General features: G+C 44.6%; 2 protein-coding genes across 2 annotated transcripts in view; both read right to left on the bottom strand.

Annotated features, from left to right (window-relative positions):
- Nucleotides 1-18,509, bottom strand: part of LOC125298155 (histone H3-like) — a 781,614-nt gene that overhangs the window by 405,925 nt on the left and 357,180 nt on the right. The gene's annotated exons all lie outside the window — the stretch shown is intronic.
- spast (spastin) lies at nucleotides 121-18,481 on the bottom strand. Its single transcript, XM_048247859.1, has 17 exons — nucleotides 17,970-18,481; nucleotides 13,609-13,692; nucleotides 13,274-13,357; nucleotides 12,134-12,217; nucleotides 11,276-11,511; nucleotides 10,149-10,291; nucleotides 9,224-9,317; nucleotides 7,613-7,687; nucleotides 6,298-6,369; nucleotides 5,994-6,069; nucleotides 5,365-5,456; nucleotides 5,118-5,197; nucleotides 4,883-4,925; nucleotides 4,309-4,388; nucleotides 3,938-4,008; nucleotides 3,324-3,364; nucleotides 121-2,837 (listed from the first exon to the last, which is right to left on the bottom strand). The coding sequence occupies exons 1-17, from the start codon at nucleotides 18,310-18,312 to the stop codon at nucleotides 2,712-2,714; spliced, it is 1,824 nt and encodes a 607-aa protein (XP_048103816.1). The 5' UTR covers nucleotides 18,313-18,481; the 3' UTR covers nucleotides 121-2,711.

Here is an 18,509-nt window from a genome sequence, read left to right as displayed (position 1 = left end):
ATTAATTTGAAGTTATGTAGAGGACTTGTCTACTAAATCATGTTCAACTATCACCTTGACATTAATTGAAAGAAATCCCAACATTTGCAAAACTGTCACAGGAAAAAAACAGACACCAACAATTGTTTATAGATTTATTAGAATACCATGCTTGCTTACATACCAGTCATACCGGCAGTTAAGGCGTATTCGGTACCCACAACTTTACAATCATATTTCACATTCTGAGACAAAAAAAAGATTGAAAAAAAGATTGAAACCGTGTACAAGACATACATCCACACTTCATTTTATACTAGACTAGTCCTTAGGAAGACTCAACAACTGATTAAGACCAATGCCTGCCTTGAGTTGGAACTAAAGGAGGTCAAGGACGTGTGCATCATCAAGGTCAAACCTGGAGAATATTTACTGAAAACAAAAAGCCTACAACATGATGTTTTGTCTGGTTACGCCTTTGTTGTCTGGAGCAAAGACGAGTGTTTTCAAACAGTCTGAGGGTTTACCAATTAGCCCCATTACTTGCCCATGTACAGTAAATTGCTTTGAGCTTCACCAAGGTGAAGCTGTACAAGGGAGTATGACTGAACTTAGGAAGTGCTGCATAAATGAATAGAACCCTCAGTAGCGACACTACTGAATCACTACAACGTCTCCTCCGTAATGGTGTGAGCGAGGGGGAGAAAGGGAGTCAGGTCCAACGATCCATCCCTCAGAAGCGACACTACTGAATCACCACAGCACTACACTGGTGCATCTCCTCTGTAATGGTCTAAGCGATGAGCATCTACAGACTCAGCAATATCAGCTGAAGTTAAGCGCATGCGCAGCGCATTTTTTTTAACACACACACACAAACACTTCCCATTCACTACTCACTGGATGAGATGTTTGCAGCTAGTAAATATCTACTGTAAACGGCGCCAGTAACCTCTATGGTGCTGTCCGTTGCACTGCATGCACTGTCAGTACTGTACACTGTACACACATACTCCAACAGGAATAATCTAGGCAAACAATAGAGAAGCAAATCATAAAAAGCATTTGGGGTGAAAACGTCACACTTCCACTTCAAACATGCTACATCTTTTCAAAAGGTCTGTGGCTCCTAACCCACCAAATCACAGCAAAGATGCCAATAGAGCAGCATACTAGTCTTTTGGTATTTTTTTTTTTACTTGATCTATCTTCACTCACAGCAAACTGCACTCTGCAAACAGATACACTATATCCTATAATCATATTATACAAGAAGTGCTTAACAACAATTTCACTCGAAACTTGGACTTGAGCTGGGAATGTGAGAGGGAGGCCAAGTATAGTGATAAACGTTTTCCTCCATTGGCACAATATTCCAGTATGTCTCCTTGGTAATAGTGCGTTATTCCCATGGATTTTCCGGCTCAAGTCCAGAGACAGACGTGCTGTCTGCACTTGGAAAGTGCAAGTACCAAGTGTCCAAGGTACAAAGAGATTTTTCTTAAACCACTTCATAGCTTTACACCAAATGCACCGTTACGAATGTGCACTTCTGAAACGTGTGAACACAGCTAAAAGACACGGAGACCCCAATCACAGCGGCATTTACCCACATTTACTGTTATTTAGTATGAGTTGTCATGTTGGACTCCAGATGGAGATGTGCATGTCTATTTCCACCCAGGCACTAAGGCACAGAGGCTAGGGTCACACCTACCGGGGTGGGAACCTCCTGGACCAGCGCCACAGTCCAAGGACCCTTGCTAGGATGCTCCTGTACTCCAACATTAAAGGACCCTTGCTAGGATGCTCCTGTACTCCAGCATTAAAGGACCCTTGCTAGGATGCTCCTGTACTCCAACATTAAAAGGACCCTTGCTAGGATGCTCCTGTACTCCAGCATTAAAGGACCCTTGCTAGGATGCTCCTGTACTCTAGCATTTAAGGACCCTTGCTAGGATGCTCCTGTACTCTAGCATTTAAGGACCCTTGCTAGGATGCTCCTGTACTCTAGCATTTAAGGACCCTTGCTAGGATGCTCCTGTACTCCAGCATTTAAGGACCCTTGCTTGGATGTCAGAAGTATAAAACAGTTTAAGTCTTTTCTGCACACTGTCATTTGTTAGTCAGGCATCTCTGTGTCACTGGATGTTGTAGTAGAATATTCTAATTCAACTGGGCGACACTATTCAAGGTGACCATGTTGTTTTTTTTTTTTTTTTTGCTGGAGTGGGAAAGAAAACAATCCCTTTGCACTCTCTTGCTCGTCTGTCTGCAGGAAGCATTTCTGAGGAGTGTGTGATTTAGAGGGGTACGTTAACTTTACCGGTAAACGTTACTGAGAGAGAAATTATATACACAATAAAAAAGACAAAAAACAAAACTGCTGCATCTGTGTGTGTGTGTGTGTGTGTGTGTGTGTGTGTGTGTTTTAACTGAAGCCTATTTTGGAAATAGCTGTTATTAAACGCACCTCCCTCCATCTTTCCATCTTTCCTCCTCCTTTTCTTCTTCCTTCTCTTCCACGAACCCGTTTTGATGCTTTTTTTTTTTTTAATTAATTTCTTTTTTTTAAAAACAAAAACAAAGGACGCTTTCTCTCCCCCAAGTCCAGCTTTAGTCTCTACAACATCCCTCACACTGCCCCCTAGCGGTAAGGGTGAGCATCATCATCAGCAGCAGCAGGAAGGGCGGGGTGAGATGGCAGGGTCAAGAGGTCAAAGGTGAAGGGGTCAGACGGCAGTGGTGTCCCCGTACTCCTGGTTCCAGCGCACATACTGCTCAAGGGTGTGGGGGCTCACGCTGCGCTTGATCTTCTTCAGGGATTCCAGGAAGTCACTGAAGCGGATGTTACGCATCTGGAGTGGGGGCACATTACGGGGGAAATGTTACAGGGTACTCCTTTAACATTACATTTCATCTGGAGTGGGGGCACATTACGGGGGAAATGTTACAGGGTACTCCTTTAACATTACGGGGGGGAATGGTACAGGGTACTCCTTTAACATTACATCTCATCTGGAGTGGGGACACATTATGGGGGGAAATGTTACAGGGTACTCCTTTAACATTACATGGAGTGGAGGCACCCTTCTACCCACAAAAAATCTTTTTTACCTTTAACATTACATCTCATTGATATTTACTCTTATGGCATTAGCCACATTTACAACAATTCACTTAATGCTCATTTAGTCACTTATTACAGATTACATCCCTTTATACGCGAACATATTTAATTTCACCCAAAAACATTTAAAACAGCCAACTTATATGACATTTCCAAGCTTAAATATTGTAAGTTGACAGGGCAACTCCTTCAAATGACTAAATGAGAGACTAACCTCATTTGCAGACATGTTTCTGACTTGTTCAGGTCGTAGCTCTGAAACAGCGGAAATTAGACTATAAGACATCGTTCACAAGATCAGTACAAGGTCAGTTATAGCAAAGTCCTTTTAGGCAAGTCCCTCCACTTGGCGGCCATTTGGCAATGCTTTTTGGGCACTCGTTGGGCATCTATTTCGGTAGAAATGCGCGTGCGCAAGGCTTCACGACACCAATCTTGCTCCAGTGGCGAGATCACAACACATGATTGGCACAATGTCTTCACAACACACCATATGATTGGCTCAATGTATTCACATCACACCACATGATTGGCTCAATGTATTCACATGTCGATGTTTTGCCGAGGAAGGGGTGGGATATGTGTAGACAACGGCCATATTGGCGTGACAAACTAGCCCCATGCATTTCTATGGAGTATTTTTTGCGTGCTGTGTCTCCACATTAGATAGTCAGCAAATTTGGAAAAAGATAAATAAAAACTATGGCAAATTAGAAGTTAATTAAAGAAACATGACAGACTAGAGACAGATCTTCCTACTACATTTCAACATGTTAGCAGAATACGTGTAAAGAAACAATTGATAGCAAAGGGATTGGCAGTGGTCACCTCGAATGGGCCCAAGAGCAGCGTCTTTAGCTAGTGACGTCAGGTCACTCCCTGAGTAGCCGTCTGTCAATCTGAAACACACCGGAAACAATCCCATTAAAATAGCAAACACACACACACACACACACACACACACACACACACACTTGTATAGACAACTAACTAGTAAACAAAAACATAGCAAAAAGACATTGAGGTATTGTGGTCATTTGAGACAGCAGAGTACAGACATCGAATATATAAACCAATAGATACTTCTGGAAAACATGTCCAAGCCACCGACTCATGGCAAGAGAGAGACAGGAAGTGAAAGCTTGTGTGAGCGTGACTGCTGCTGACAGACAGCTTGCTGATGTCTGGACACTCGTTACCTGGCGAGCTGGGACAGCTCCTTCTGGTTGAGAGGGTTGCCATGTTTCCCCAGGAGGTTCTTGAGCAGTTTCAGACGTGTCTGTGATAACAGCAATTAAAACAGAATAAAGCCACTATTTAGACAGAATCAAGTCACTATTAAAACAAAATAAAGCCACTATTAAGACAGAATAAAGCCGCTATTAAGACAGAATAAATCCGCAAATTAAGACAGAATAAAGCCACTATTGAGACAGAATAAAGTCACTATTAAGACACAATAAAGTCGCATTTATGACACAATAAAGCCACAATCAAACAGTTGTAATTATGAGGGTAGGCGGGTTGGCTGTTATAATGGAAGGCATTGAAACAGTGTTGCACATGCAGTGCAGTGAGGCAAGATGGGTCGAGATGGGTCTGGAATAAATTCAAATCGATGATGGATATAGATCTACTGAAACAGATTTGTAGCGCATGTGATGTACACATTATGGAGAGAAATATCAATGTACCAATGGGCTTATGGGGTGCAGACTCCAAGCTCTATAAAAACAAACAGCCAGAAAAGTAACTAAGTAAGTAAGAACGTACCTCTTCAGTTGGTAACGCCACATAGATGCGCTTTGCAAATCGCCTGTGGACATGACAGAGAGCTTTGATGTTAAAAGAGCAATGCGTATTTATTAAGATCATAGAAACAGCAGCAAATGTCAATCTTATATGAATAATTTGTCAATGTTTACATGCCCATGGTGTATACTGTAGGTGCACAGGAACATATTTTGTAGTACACCAGGTAGGGTAAAGGTGAAGCGATCCCCAGTACCTGAGAACAGCCTCATCCAGCTCCTGTGGCCGATTAGTCGCCCCCATCACCAACACCCGATCATCCCCAGCCGACTGCACCTACACACACACACACACACACACACACACACACACACACACACACACACACAGTAAGACTACTGACAGTAGTCACACACACCAACATTGACTAAACACTAAATAAATGCTACTATTTTATCACTAACCCATTACTCTGCCCACACACCCACACACAGTATCCTTACCCCATCAAACTCAATGAGGAACTCGGTCTTGAGGCGCCTGCTGGCGTCGTGCTCCCCCTCTCTCCTCTCACACAGCAGGCTGTCAATCTCATCTGCAAGTTACAACAGACATTAGTAACTGCTCACAGAGCAGTGCCAATCAATGACACACAGACCTGCCAAAATCCTCTTTGGTTGAAGATGAGACTGAGAGAGAGCTCTGAGAAGGCAACCGCTGCATGTTAACCAACTAAAAACACTAAAAACACAACTAAGTCTCCTAGTAATAACACAATAACATAACAGACCAAAGCAATCAAACACAAACACCAGGCCTGAGTAAACACACACAGAGCTCAAGTGAGGAATCTCTACGCATGTGGCTCAGCTCCACATCAAGAGCAGCACAGTCCCCATCCAATAACTGAGAGAGCCTCTAGTGGCAAATATGCTGAGCTCTGCTTTAATGCAAATCAGTGCATTTAAATGAAGCTATTTGGCCATGAGCAAAGTGCCTCTCATAGCCTAGGACTTCCACAGTATGCATCCCAAACTTAAGATTCCACAGACACTACTAAATAATAAATGTATCCTTGTCTGCCTTGAAAGAAAGAAAGAAAGAAAGAAAGAAAGAAAGAAAGAAAGCTTACCAATGAAGATAATCGACGGCTGTAACTCCCTAGACACAGCAAACAGGGCTCTCACCAACTTCTCCCCTTCCCCTACCTAGGAGCCGAACACAAGGCTTGTCTCAGTGATTTGCACTGGCATGTTTTCAACAGTGCAAAACAGCAGCAAGAGACATTCAAATACAGCTGGACAAAACCATTGCTGCACCTGTAACTTAATTCATTTCCACATATAATTGTATGAATCATAGTTGTGTTTTTTAACTGACTACCTTATCAAAGACTGAAATAGAAACGTCCAAAATGACAAATGAAGAAGACTCACGTATTTTGAGGTAAGACTGGCAGCGCTGATGTTGAAAAAGGTGGCGTTTGATTCCATAGCAACTGCTTTGGCCTGGTGGTATAAAAAAGACATAGGCTTTTAGCATGAAGCATCCAGTACATGTACAAGAGATTCACTGGACTCTTTAAAGGGTGGTTCACAAGAGATTCACTGGATTCTTTAACTCATTGAGTGCCAAAAACGTAATATTACGTTTTTCCTTCCCATGCGTTGAGTGCCAAAAACGTAATATTGCGTTCTTAGCTTTTTTTTTTTAATTACGAAACTAGACACTCTAACACACCTTATATGTGATTTTGGGAACTGTGTGATGAATGGAAATGAAATATATGACGATCGAAAACTCATGAAAACGCAAGATCTGGACATTTTATCTGGACATTTTATCTTAACTCGGCTTTTGATAGTTGCCGCTTTGTTTCGAATCAGTCACTGATTAGCCTATCAGTGACATGCACGCCAGGTCAAAATCAGGTCATTTATTTTCGTGGGTTTATCACTAGGTGGCAGGTCTCGTTAGATCTCTTCCCAGAAACTTTGCAGGCAACAATTCTCAGGTGCTGAAGGGAGAAATGAAAAGTCGAAGAAAAAAGATATTGCAGCAGGTGCGTTTTAAGCCAGACAATGCTGGATGAGTCCACCTTTCTACTAAGACAAGATGACTCTGACCACGACAGGTCAAAAACATTACAAGGAGTGACTGAACACTGTGCTGAGGAGGGAGTTCCATCTCCACCACGAGCCGGGCCTAGCGGAGTGGGTGGTAGGCCGAGTCGCGCTTGCAAGAGGGCACACCCTTGCCAGAGTGCCGAATATGTCGGTGATAGTGACTCATAAAAGACGCAACATCTCCATTTCTAAAAAAAAACAGGGATTTTGATGAAAACTAGCCACTGTTTAGCGTGGGATTTATCAGGAACAGAGGTGTGTAACAATACATAGTTTGCACCCACTGAGAGCTTAAAGTCTCACCTTTTAAACGAACCATTGTATGTGTTCATAGCTATAACACAGAATATGCTGTGGCTGTACAAAAATCATCAACAATGGTCTAGATTGCTGGCACTCTAGGACAAAGATTCCAAAAACAGCTTGGCATTCAATGAGTTAAAGGGTGGTTCACAAGAGATTCACTGGACTCTTTAAAGGGTGGTTCACAAGAGATTCACTGGACTCTTTAAAGGGAGGTTCTTCTGAGCACCACCTCCCTGCCTGTGTTATTAAACCAAACTGAGGGCCATCTTACCAGCATGGTCTTGCCTGTGTTATTAAACCAAACTGAGGGCCATCTTACCAGCATGGTCTTGCCGTTGCCAGGAGGTCCAAAGAGGAGAAGGCCTCTAGCTGGCGCCCTGAGACCGGTAAACAACTGGAATGGAGACAAAACTAGCAATCAAGGTTAAGGAATCAAATATGCAGACAGAAATCTAGTTGATTTGACTAACAGTCGCACAGAGACATAATCATGAACATCTAGACATTGGGGCAGATAACAGAAATGAAAACAAAACAAAAACACACACACATTCTCTCCCTCACACACACACACACACACACACATTCTCTCCCTCACACACACACACACACACACAAATTCTCTCTCTCTCTCTCTTTCTCCCTCTCACATGTGCACACGCACACACACACACACACACACACACACTATGTAGATATGCTGTAAATTGGTCAGCCACAACCATACACCAGTGAAGTACAGCACACGGCTCCCTCCCCATCCCCAAACCCTTTAAGCTAACCCCACCCCATCCCAACACTGTGGCACTCTTTAGCCTGGGGCTTTTCTCAATACAAAGTACGCTAAAGAACGGTCTCCCGTTCTTGAAAGTTCGAACTTGAAAAGTTAAGATCGTAAGTCCAGACTCTGGAGAATGCGAGGACACAGGACGCTCAATTTGCAGTTTGAGACAGCAGCGTTCTTGCCAACGGCAGCTTCTCTCGGAACAGCTCGGGAGTTTAGTCATTTACCTATTGCTCTATTGGTCTACCCAGTATTTCTGACATTTACAATAAAATATATAATTCACCAGCTTGTTTAAGTTTGTTTCTCATTGATTTTTTTTTTTTATTTATTAAATATTAATAACAATATATTCACTTGCCGATGGCGGGAACAACGTTTGAAGTTCGCAGTTTAAGTGACAGTTATGATTAACGTTAGTTGTGAAGCCTGTAGCCTACCGTGGATCAGATTGTAGCAGCAATTATGATAGGTAGGCCTATTATGTATCAATGCTGCCATTTCTCTTATGTGAGTGTCACGGCTGAGCTGACGTAATGCATTGTGGAATCTTCAAGCCACCAAGTCACCACCCGATGCATCCTTGATAAAACCAACAATTCGAGAACAATTCCGGGAATGTTATGCGTTCTTGAATAAATGCGAACTTGTGAATTGGAACAGTACTTCGGCGGTGATTGATGACGTTTCAGAACGATTTTCAAGTTAATGAGAACACAAGTATAGAAAAGAACGCATATTGAGAAAAGCCCCTGATCTCCGAGCCCATGTACAGTATATGACTGGTGCGTTCGCTCTCCCTCACCTCTGGCCGTAGTGCGGGTAGGATGACGACACACACACACACACACAAACACACGCACACGCCACACACACACACGCACGCACACACACACACTCCCCCTTACCTCTGGCCGTAGTGCGGGGAGGATGACGACACACACACGGACACACACACACACACACGCACACACACGCACACACACACGCACACACACACACACACACACACACACACGCACACACACACACACACACACACACACGCACACACACACACACACACACACACACACACACACACACACACACACACACACGCACGCACGCACGCACACGCACGCACACGCACACACTCTCCCTTACCTCTGGCCGTAGCGCGGGGAGGATGACTATCTCCTGCAGGGCCTGCTTGGCCAGCTCCTGTCCGGCGACGTCGTCAAACTTCACAGAGGAGCCACTGCACAACGGCGACAGATCAATACACAACAATCACATGACATATCACACATCAACACACAACAATCACATTACATATCACACATCAACACACAACAATCATATTACATATCACACATCAATACACAACAATCACATATCAATACACATCCAGTCAGAGAAGGAGTGTGTGTGGAGGAACCGGACAAGCGAATGCAAAGGTCCTAATATCCTTTCCAGTGCTAAGGGGCTTTTACACTGCCCCAACAAACGCCAACCAACACCAAAAGTTCTAAAGTCGGCAGTTGTTGGTTGCAGTCTTCAGAAAACCAACTTACATCAACTTACATCAGTACACACAGACTGTGTTCCAAACACGCATACTTCTGTACTTAGTAATGTTACGGTATGTTTAAATGTTACGATCGTCATTTCTGTTAAGTGCACAGAGTTGGTGTTTGATTTGAGATTACCCTACCCTGCTGAAATTCACACACTATACAAGTAAGAAAACACGCATAGCGCACTTCATTGTGTAGTGCGCTTCAAGAGTACTGACGGAGGTACACGGATTGGAATAGAGTCACTGCCAGAAACGAACAGGCGAGGGGAATGTATGGGCAAGAGGCACAAAATGTCTCCCAACCACTTGACACATGCCGTTTTAGAAAGCTGTGGTCATTCTCCCACAAATGGAAGGAGAGGTTTCAGAGCATGCGCCATGGGTGCTAACGCTGATCTAAGCAACTGTTGTAGACATTACACGGCTACACTACTAAGTCATTACTAAGCTACAGTACACTACTAAGCTGTGTGACATTAATCAGGTGACAGCATTTTCAAATATTCTCACCTGTCCACGATCTCGTTGATGATGAGGTTGGCCAGCTTGCTGTCCACATTCTTGAAGTTTTTCATATCTCGCTTCCTCGCTGGTGTCGACGTGGGCGTGGCCTGCTTCCCATTTCCACGGTTACCTGATTTCCCCCGTGGCCCCTTGAGACACACACGCACAGAACACACACATACGGGCCCACGTCTTTAAATCACATCTGATCAAAAAACTTCCAACATTCTCAATGTCTGCAGCACATTTCTCATGAATGTCTGTCTTTGATTCTTCAATCCTTCCTTGTTTACTTGACGTTTTTTACATATTCCCTTGATTAAGTCCCCTACATTGACATGAAATCATAGTAGGTTGAATGTACCAAAGTGGTGTGGTGTGAACTAGCCTTTACCCGATGGTTGCGTTTTCCAAAGTGGTGTGGTGTGAACTACCCTTTACCTGATGGTTGCGTTTTCCAAAGTCGTGTGGTGTGAACTAGCCTTTACCCCGATGGTTGCGTTTTCCAAAGTGGTGTGGTGTGAACTAGCCTTTACCCGATGGTTGCGTTTTCCAAAGTGGCATTGTGTGAACTAGCCTTTACCCGATGGTTGCTGTTTAGTGTTTCCAAAGTCGTGTGGTGTGAACTAGCCTTTACCCGATGGTTGCGTTTTCCAAAGTGGTGTGGTGTGAACTAGCCTTTACCTGATGGTTGCTGTTTAGTGTTTCTAAAGTTGTGTGGTGTGAACTAGCCTTTACCCCGATGGTTGCGTTTTCCAAAGTGGTGTGGTATGAACTACCCTTTACCCGGATGGTTGCGTTTTCCAAAGTGGTGTGTATGAACTACCCTTTACCCGATGGTTGCGTTTTCCAAAGTGGTGTGGTGTGAACTAGCCTTTACCCGATGGTTGCGTTTTCCAAAGTGGCGTAGTGTGAACTAGCCTTTACCCCGATGGTCGCTGTTTAGTGTTTCCAAAGTCGTGTGGTGTGAACTAACCTTTAGCCAAAGGTTGCTCTTTAGCGTTTTCCAAAGTTGTGTGGTGTGAACTAGCCTTTACCCGGATGGTTGCGTTTTCCAAAGTTGTGTGGTGTGAACTAGCCTTTACCCCGATGGTTGCGTTTTCCAAAGTGGTGTGGTGTGAACTAGCCTTTACCCCGATGGTTGCGTTTTCCAAAGTGGTGTGGTGTGAACTAGCCTTTACCCGATGGTTGCTGGCAGTGTGGGAGGCTGGTCGTGCGTTGGAGCCGCTGGTGTTGTGGACCCGCTGGGCTCCAGAGAAGCCCCCACCGCTGGGCTGGCTCTTGGGCTGGGCTTTGGGCCGGGGCTGGGGCTGCACGTGGCTGCTGGGCTGGGACACCGGCTCCCTCTTCTTGGGGACGGCCCCCGTGACTACAGAGTGTCAACCATACAGGAGGAAAAAAAGGGGGGGGCAGAGAGAGAAACAAAAGAGAGAGGGAGGAGAGAGAGAGAGAGATAGAGAGAGAGAGAGAAAGAGAGAGAGAAGGGAGGGTGTTTGATTAAAATTGATCCAGGGTCACTCATGATCATTCATTTCTCAGTATTCATTAAAATAATGTTACAATTTCTATTGACGTTGCCCCAGTAACTACAGGAGGAGGTCAACCACACAGGTTGGTACATCATCAGTTAATCATCCTCAGTCTTCATTAAAAATGTTGTAATTAAATGTTATTATCATTTATATAGCCCTATTGACATAGTCTGAAGATCCTTATAAACGTCACACTACGAGCCCTAATCAAAACAGATACTGCCTAATCAGTTAGTGTTATGTAGAGGAATATTGTACTGAAATGATGCAAAAAAACAAATGAAAACATATTTTGCGTGACAAATATTCCCCAATCACAGTGTATATTGGCAACTGAATGATTTCCACCAGTTTTGAACATCACCAGTATATGCCGCATGCATGCTCTACCACTGTGTGTTGGTTTGTGTGTGCCATGTGCCAGATGCTCTTGAACGTGCCCCTGGTGTGGAGACCCACCTGAGTGTATATGGCCGTTGGGGTAGGGCTGGTTCAGATTGTCAGTGTACAGGTCTCCCTGAGAGGGCCCTGAGCGCAGCGTGGCTACATGGAGCGGGGGGGGGTAAAACACACCCAGGACAGGAGGAAGAGGAGGAAGATGATGAAGAGGAAGATGAAGAGAAACACAATGGGGAGAGATAATGGAACCCATAAGTGGAGAGGAAAGACAAAAAATAAACCATCAACCAGCAACACAAGGGGGGCAAAAAGCCGAAGCTTATACGAGCAACCGAAAAAAATAAATAAACCAATAATGCCCATATAAAGAATCATTAAAAACTGAAAAGCGGAAAAGTTAACATGTTATATGGTTATGGTTATGGTATTTAGTAGACGCTTTTGTCCAAATATTGGCCATGCAATGGTCTGATGATCAGGTCAGAGAACAAGCAGTGTATTGGGGAAGGTGGCATAGAGTGGGATCAGACCCAGAGATTATAATCCAGCCATCTGAATTTGGATCTTCTGGGTTGAGGGCATCAAACAAATCAATTTGAGAGAGAGAGAGAGAAAGAGAGAGTGCAACTGACTCCAACCAAGACAGGGAGAGGATTTGTGCAGGTCACAGCAAGCTGGAAGGTGACGACAACCAACTCCACACGACCAAGCAAAATTTCACATCAAGCCAAGGCTCTGAATCATAGCCGAGAGAAGAGGAGGAGGGGGGAGAGGAAGGAAATAGAATCATGCCACATTCCCAGCATGCTCAAGGTGAACTGACACAGGCGACAGGCGGTTCGGTGAGAGTGAAGTTGAAAATATCTATGGTGCTTAGTGAATGGAGCCTTATAATCTATGCAGTTACACAATGTAACCATAGCGTTCTAACTTGATTCTTACTACTGTCTCCTATAGACATAAGCCAGATGGAATTGTCTAAACGAAGTCAGTTTGAACTTTATAACGGCACTCTATGGTGACGTACTCTATGGTGACGTGAAAACTACATGCTTAAGTCTTCCACTGCTTGGACCTGAATGTGATGTCCCATGACAAACCAGAAAGTCATCCAAGCAGATGAGCTGTAACTGCTGTGAGGAATGACACGTGGGCCAATCAGATGAGTCGTTGTTGAGACGTGACTCCAGACGGTCTTACCCAAAAGCTCCAGGCGCTCCTTGGCCATGAGGAGGTTGCTGTTCATTTTGGCCTGGAGACGGCGCGCTTTCTCCACCTTTTCCCCTAAAGGAAGGAGTCCGACAGGTGGAAACAAGACACAGAAATACAGTAGAATACAGTACAGTACTATTAAACAAAACTGGACAAAATCCATTTAACACATTGCCCATTCAATCTGTTTTTAGACAAAACATAATTTTACAAAAACGTGCACCGTCATATAAATGCAAGTGCACAAAAGTAAGTACGTACTACGTAATAATAATTTATTATCTCTATTGGTAGAGGTCTCGATAAGAGCATGTTGAACTGACCATTTCCTGTCACCTCGATGGCGATCCCCTTCTCGAGTTCAGCGATGCCCTTCTTGTACCACTGGACAGCCTGCTCCTTATGCCCTAGAGGAAGCCCAGGAAATCAGTTAGAATGTTACAGAATATATAACAGAAGTCGAAGTTAAAGTTAAAGTTGAAGTTGAAGTTGACTGATATTTAGCAAACACTTTCATTCAAAGCAACACACAGACTGCAATGGCGGAAATCGAACCCGATTGGACGGGTCAAACGATCATCAGTCGGTGATGTTAACGCTGCACCACTACCCCTGCTTTATAAATAATTACAGAAACCACATCTCTACTGTCATGAGAGGACTGGTTTTGAACACAACATTTTCACTGTCCATGAGAGGACTGGTTTTGAACACACATCTCCACTGTCCATGAGAGGACTGGTTATCACACATCTCCACTGTCCATGAGAGGACTGGTTTTGAACACAACATCTCCACTGTCCATGAGAGGACTGGTTTTGCCACAAAGATCAATAAAAACACGCCATTAGTGGCAGCTGGCAAAAGCACACTAGCAAAACCCAACACACATACCAACTGCAAAGACACATGACACAAGTGTAAGCCAACTGGCATTACACAATACGACACGTTACATTATTACAATTGTGTACAACAAGTGGTGTCCGTTAAGGCAAAGGCATAACTACAGAGTGCTGCTGTGATGCAACATTGTGGTATCGCTTACAGATGTTATACAACGTGATTTTCAAAGCCGCTCGCATCTGCCTATGATGTGAGTGTGTGTGCCGCTCGAATCTGCCTTTGATGTGAGTGTGTGTGTCGCTTGCATATGCCTATGTTTAGCACTGGGAAGAGACCCAGTACTGCCACAGTGAGCTAGCTGTTGGCTCTGCGCCGTGAGCAGAGCCACCCAGATAAAGTTGGTGGTGCAACAAGGCTTTTGGCTTTAAGAGGATTAAAAATTCATTTTTTTAATTTTTTTTTATTTCTGCTGCATCTGCATGCAAACGGAGACGGAGACACACGGAAACACACACACACACACACAAAAACGGAGACTCGGAGGGAGAGAGATTCAGCTAAGCCTCAGAGACGGCAACAGTGTCCGCATGACTTTACCCTCCAAGCCAGGCTCAAGGGGACCTGTGTTTGTGTGTGTGTGTGTGTGTGTGGACTCACTTTAGTGATCAGGGGAGAGGAAGAAAGACAGAGAATATGTGTGTGTGTGTGTGTGTGTGTGCGCTTGCGAAGCTCAAGGGGAAGTGTGCGGTGACTTTAGTGATCAGGGAAGAGGCACACAAACAGAGGATGTATGTATGTATGTGTGTGTGTGTGTGTGTGTGTGTGTCTCAAGGGGAATATGTACGTGCTCAGTGGTGACTTACTGGCCAAAGTCTTAAAACCAAAAGACTCATGTTCTCATGTTCAACACTTGTCTTCTGCAACTGTATTATAGACAGTCTGAAAAAAACAGCCCATTTAAACATAATAGCAACATGGCAATTTTACTTTTTAAAAAACTGCAGCTTCAAAATCGCTGATGATTCACTGACTCTAAGAGGGAGAAGGGCATCTCAGTCATCGCCACTCTGCACCCAGATCGTGTGGTACTGTAGTCTGTAACTTTGGTAAAAAAAGAATGGTAAATGGACTGCATTTATATAGCGCTTTTTTCGACTCCAGCGAGCACCCAAAACGCTTTACATTGTCATGCCTCACATTCACCCATGCACACACACACACTCACACACTGATGGTGGAGGCTGCCATGCAAGGCGCCAACCTGCTCATCGGGAGCACTGGGGTTAAGTGTCTTGCTCAAGGAGAAGTTGGACTTGAACCTTCCAGTTACTGGACGACTGGAGCCACTGCTGCCCCCAGTGGTTTGGTGGTCCCAGGGTAGCCCTCTTCAGTGTACGTTTTTAATGTACAGCCCAGATACACACTAACACTTATTGCACTAACTTGATTCTTATGGCTTAAGGCTTATGAACCACGCGACAACCGATGCTACAGTTTCAACAGAATCACTGAAAGCCTAAATGAGCTGGAGGCCACTGCAACACCAGGGACAACAGTCCCAACACTAGTGGGTCATGAGCAGAATGAGAGGGTCCCCTGTCTGTTTTTGTGAGTGTGTGTGTGTGTTTGTGAGTGTGTGTGTGTGTGTGTGTACATGTCGAAGTTTATGCTTGATGTGAGTGTGTGTATGTGTATGTGTGTGTGTGTGTGTACATGTCGAAGTTTATGCTTGATGTGAGTGTGTGTATGTGTATGTGTGTCTGTGTGTGTGCATGTCGAAGTTTATGCTTGATGTGAGCGTGTGTATGGGTATGTGTGTGTGTGTGTGTGTGTGTGTGTGTGTGTGTGTGTGTGTGTGTGGGCCTCTCCTAGCCTACATGGCCTCTGGAGGGAGAATGGGGCCCTACAGCCTCTAAGCTCTTTGTTCTGTGAGGTCACAAACCACAGTCCCTCACTACAAAAATACAATGAGACTCAACGGTCAGTACAGCGATTAGACTAGCGGCTCTTTCTGTCCCCCAATGTATGTGTATGTGTGTGTGTGTGTGTGTGTGTGTGTGCGCGTGTTGGACAGAGAGCTTTGGAGGAACTTCCTGAAGTCAAATGACCTGGGAAGTGAGGACTGTTTATTGTACTGACCTTTTCCTTTCCTTCTGTTATTATGTGGTCAGCAGTCACCAGTCCAGCGCGGTCTACAGCGGGTCACCAGGGACAGTGAACAGTTCCATAATAATCATTAACTTGCAGTCTTCTCACTTAATAGGTCATCAGCAGGCTCCCTCCATGCCCCAGGCTTGAGTTCAAGCAGACTGTGTGTGTGTGTGTGCGTGTCTGTATATGTGTATGTATGTGTGTGTCTGTGTGCATGTGTGTGCGCGCGTGTGTGTGTGCGTGCGTATGTGTCTGTGTGTGTGTGTGTCTGTATATGTGTGTGTTTGTGTATGTGTGTGTGTGTATGTATGTGTATGTGTGTGTGTGCGTGTGCGTGTATGCGCGTGTGTGTGTGCATATGTGTCTGTGTGTGTGTGTCTGTATATGTGTTTGTGTGTGTGTGGGAGAGGGGGTCAGCATGTTTGAATTCCAGTGACAAAGCATGACCGCATGGATACGCATGTTCACCTCTCTCTGCCAGTCCAGTACAAGCGTCTACACGCAACACTGGTGAATGAGATAGTCATCACCTAGTAGTGCATGACCTACATTCAAAAAAAAAAACAACAAGCCGCTTTAGTTCTCTTGGGCAGCAGAGATTGTTTTATACTATAGAAAACTCCTCCAGATAAAACATCACAGACAAAAAGGACAAATGCTGACTAATGATTTTTTGCTGCTACATAATAAACCAAGCACCCACTTTGGGAAATAAGAATGTATGGTGGTAGATGGAGACAACCTTCCAAACAGTGTTATACAGTATAAAGGATAAACATGGAGAGGGCCTGAGAGAGAGAGAGAGAGCAAGAGAGAATGTGTGTGTGTGTGTGTGTGAGTGTGTGTGTGTGTGTGTTGACTGGTGAGGAGGGGAACATTTTCCACTCTGCTGCAGACAGGAACAATCCCTGTCAGGGCGCATCAGTCCCCTGATGTCCAGCTATTGATCCGCCCACCTCCCCTCCCTCTGCCAAGGCCTCAGAGTCCAGCTGAACACCACCACCGCTCTCAAACGCCTCACTCACTCACTCACTATCACCAGAGACTAATTAAAAACCCCTCCATAGAAATGCATGGGGCTAGTTTGTAACGCCAATATGGCCGTTGTCTACACATATTCCACCCCTTCCTCGGCAAAACGTCGACATGTCAATACATTGAGCCAATCATGTGATGTGATGTGAATACATTGAGCCAATTATGGTGTGTTGTGAAGACATCATGCCAATCATGTGTTGTGAACTCGCCTCTGGAGCAAGATTGGTGTCTATGGCTATGGCTATATCCCAATGGGACACAGACAGTTCATCGACAGATCATGAGTTCTCGTAAACAGCTGAGACTCACTGACGTAGGGGTACTACGTTTTCATAAATTAGCCTAGAATTATTAGCATGGTTCATAACATCGCATCTGTTTCCCCACCAAAGTCAGATGACGTTCTTGAAAGAAAACAATAAGAGTGTTGTTCAGTTTCGTAATAAGGGGTTAACGCTGGCTAGATAGTAATGTAGCCTACTCATCTGATGTGACGGCGTTATGTTTCTGAGAGCACTTGAGTCGCGAGCATAGGCTACTGTAAGTGAAAGTGACAGGGAGATCATGTTTAGGTCAGGCTACCTAAACATGGGTTTAAGTAAGTGCAAGGCACTTGTGACGAGTCGTCCGGAAGTATAAAAATCCCTACCTTTATCATCTTCGTCGATTTTGAGCGCTACTGAGATGTACTCGAAAGCTTGTTTATGCTGATTTCGAATTTGCTCGCCGATGTCATCGTGCTCCTTGCAACTCTGATCCTCCAGCCGTTTCGGTCTTGTCGCCATAGCACGGGGTATCCGTTTGAAAAGCCGGACGAAGAGTCCACCGAAATTTAAAGTCAAGATTCTTATAAAAGTAAAAAACGCCAGCACTGGCACTGAAAAGTAGTTCAGATTCCGCTTATGATGCGGCACCTGCATGCAGGTGTCGCCGTCGGGCGAGGGCCCCGTTTCGGCTTTTTTCTTTCTGCCTCTTCCTCCTGTAGAACTCATTCACCTGGCTCGGAGTCGTCTCCATACCATAACTGGCTACACTTTTAATAACTGCTGTGCTTGACAAACGCCCTCACAGCTTGTAGTAATCAGTTTCAAATGCCACAACCAAGTTCAAATCATCCGCTACACCTTGGGTTGTTGTGAAGCAGTCCACACTCAAAGCGGAAGTGAAAATTGTCAGGGTAAACGTCATT

This window comes from Alosa alosa, chromosome 7, assembly GCF_017589495.1.
Source record: "Alosa alosa isolate M-15738 ecotype Scorff River chromosome 7, AALO_Geno_1.1, whole genome shotgun sequence".
NCBI classification, from domain to species: Eukaryota; Metazoa; Chordata; class Actinopteri; order Clupeiformes; family Clupeidae; genus Alosa; species Alosa alosa.
This window is presented reverse-complemented; position numbering and strand designations above follow the sequence as displayed.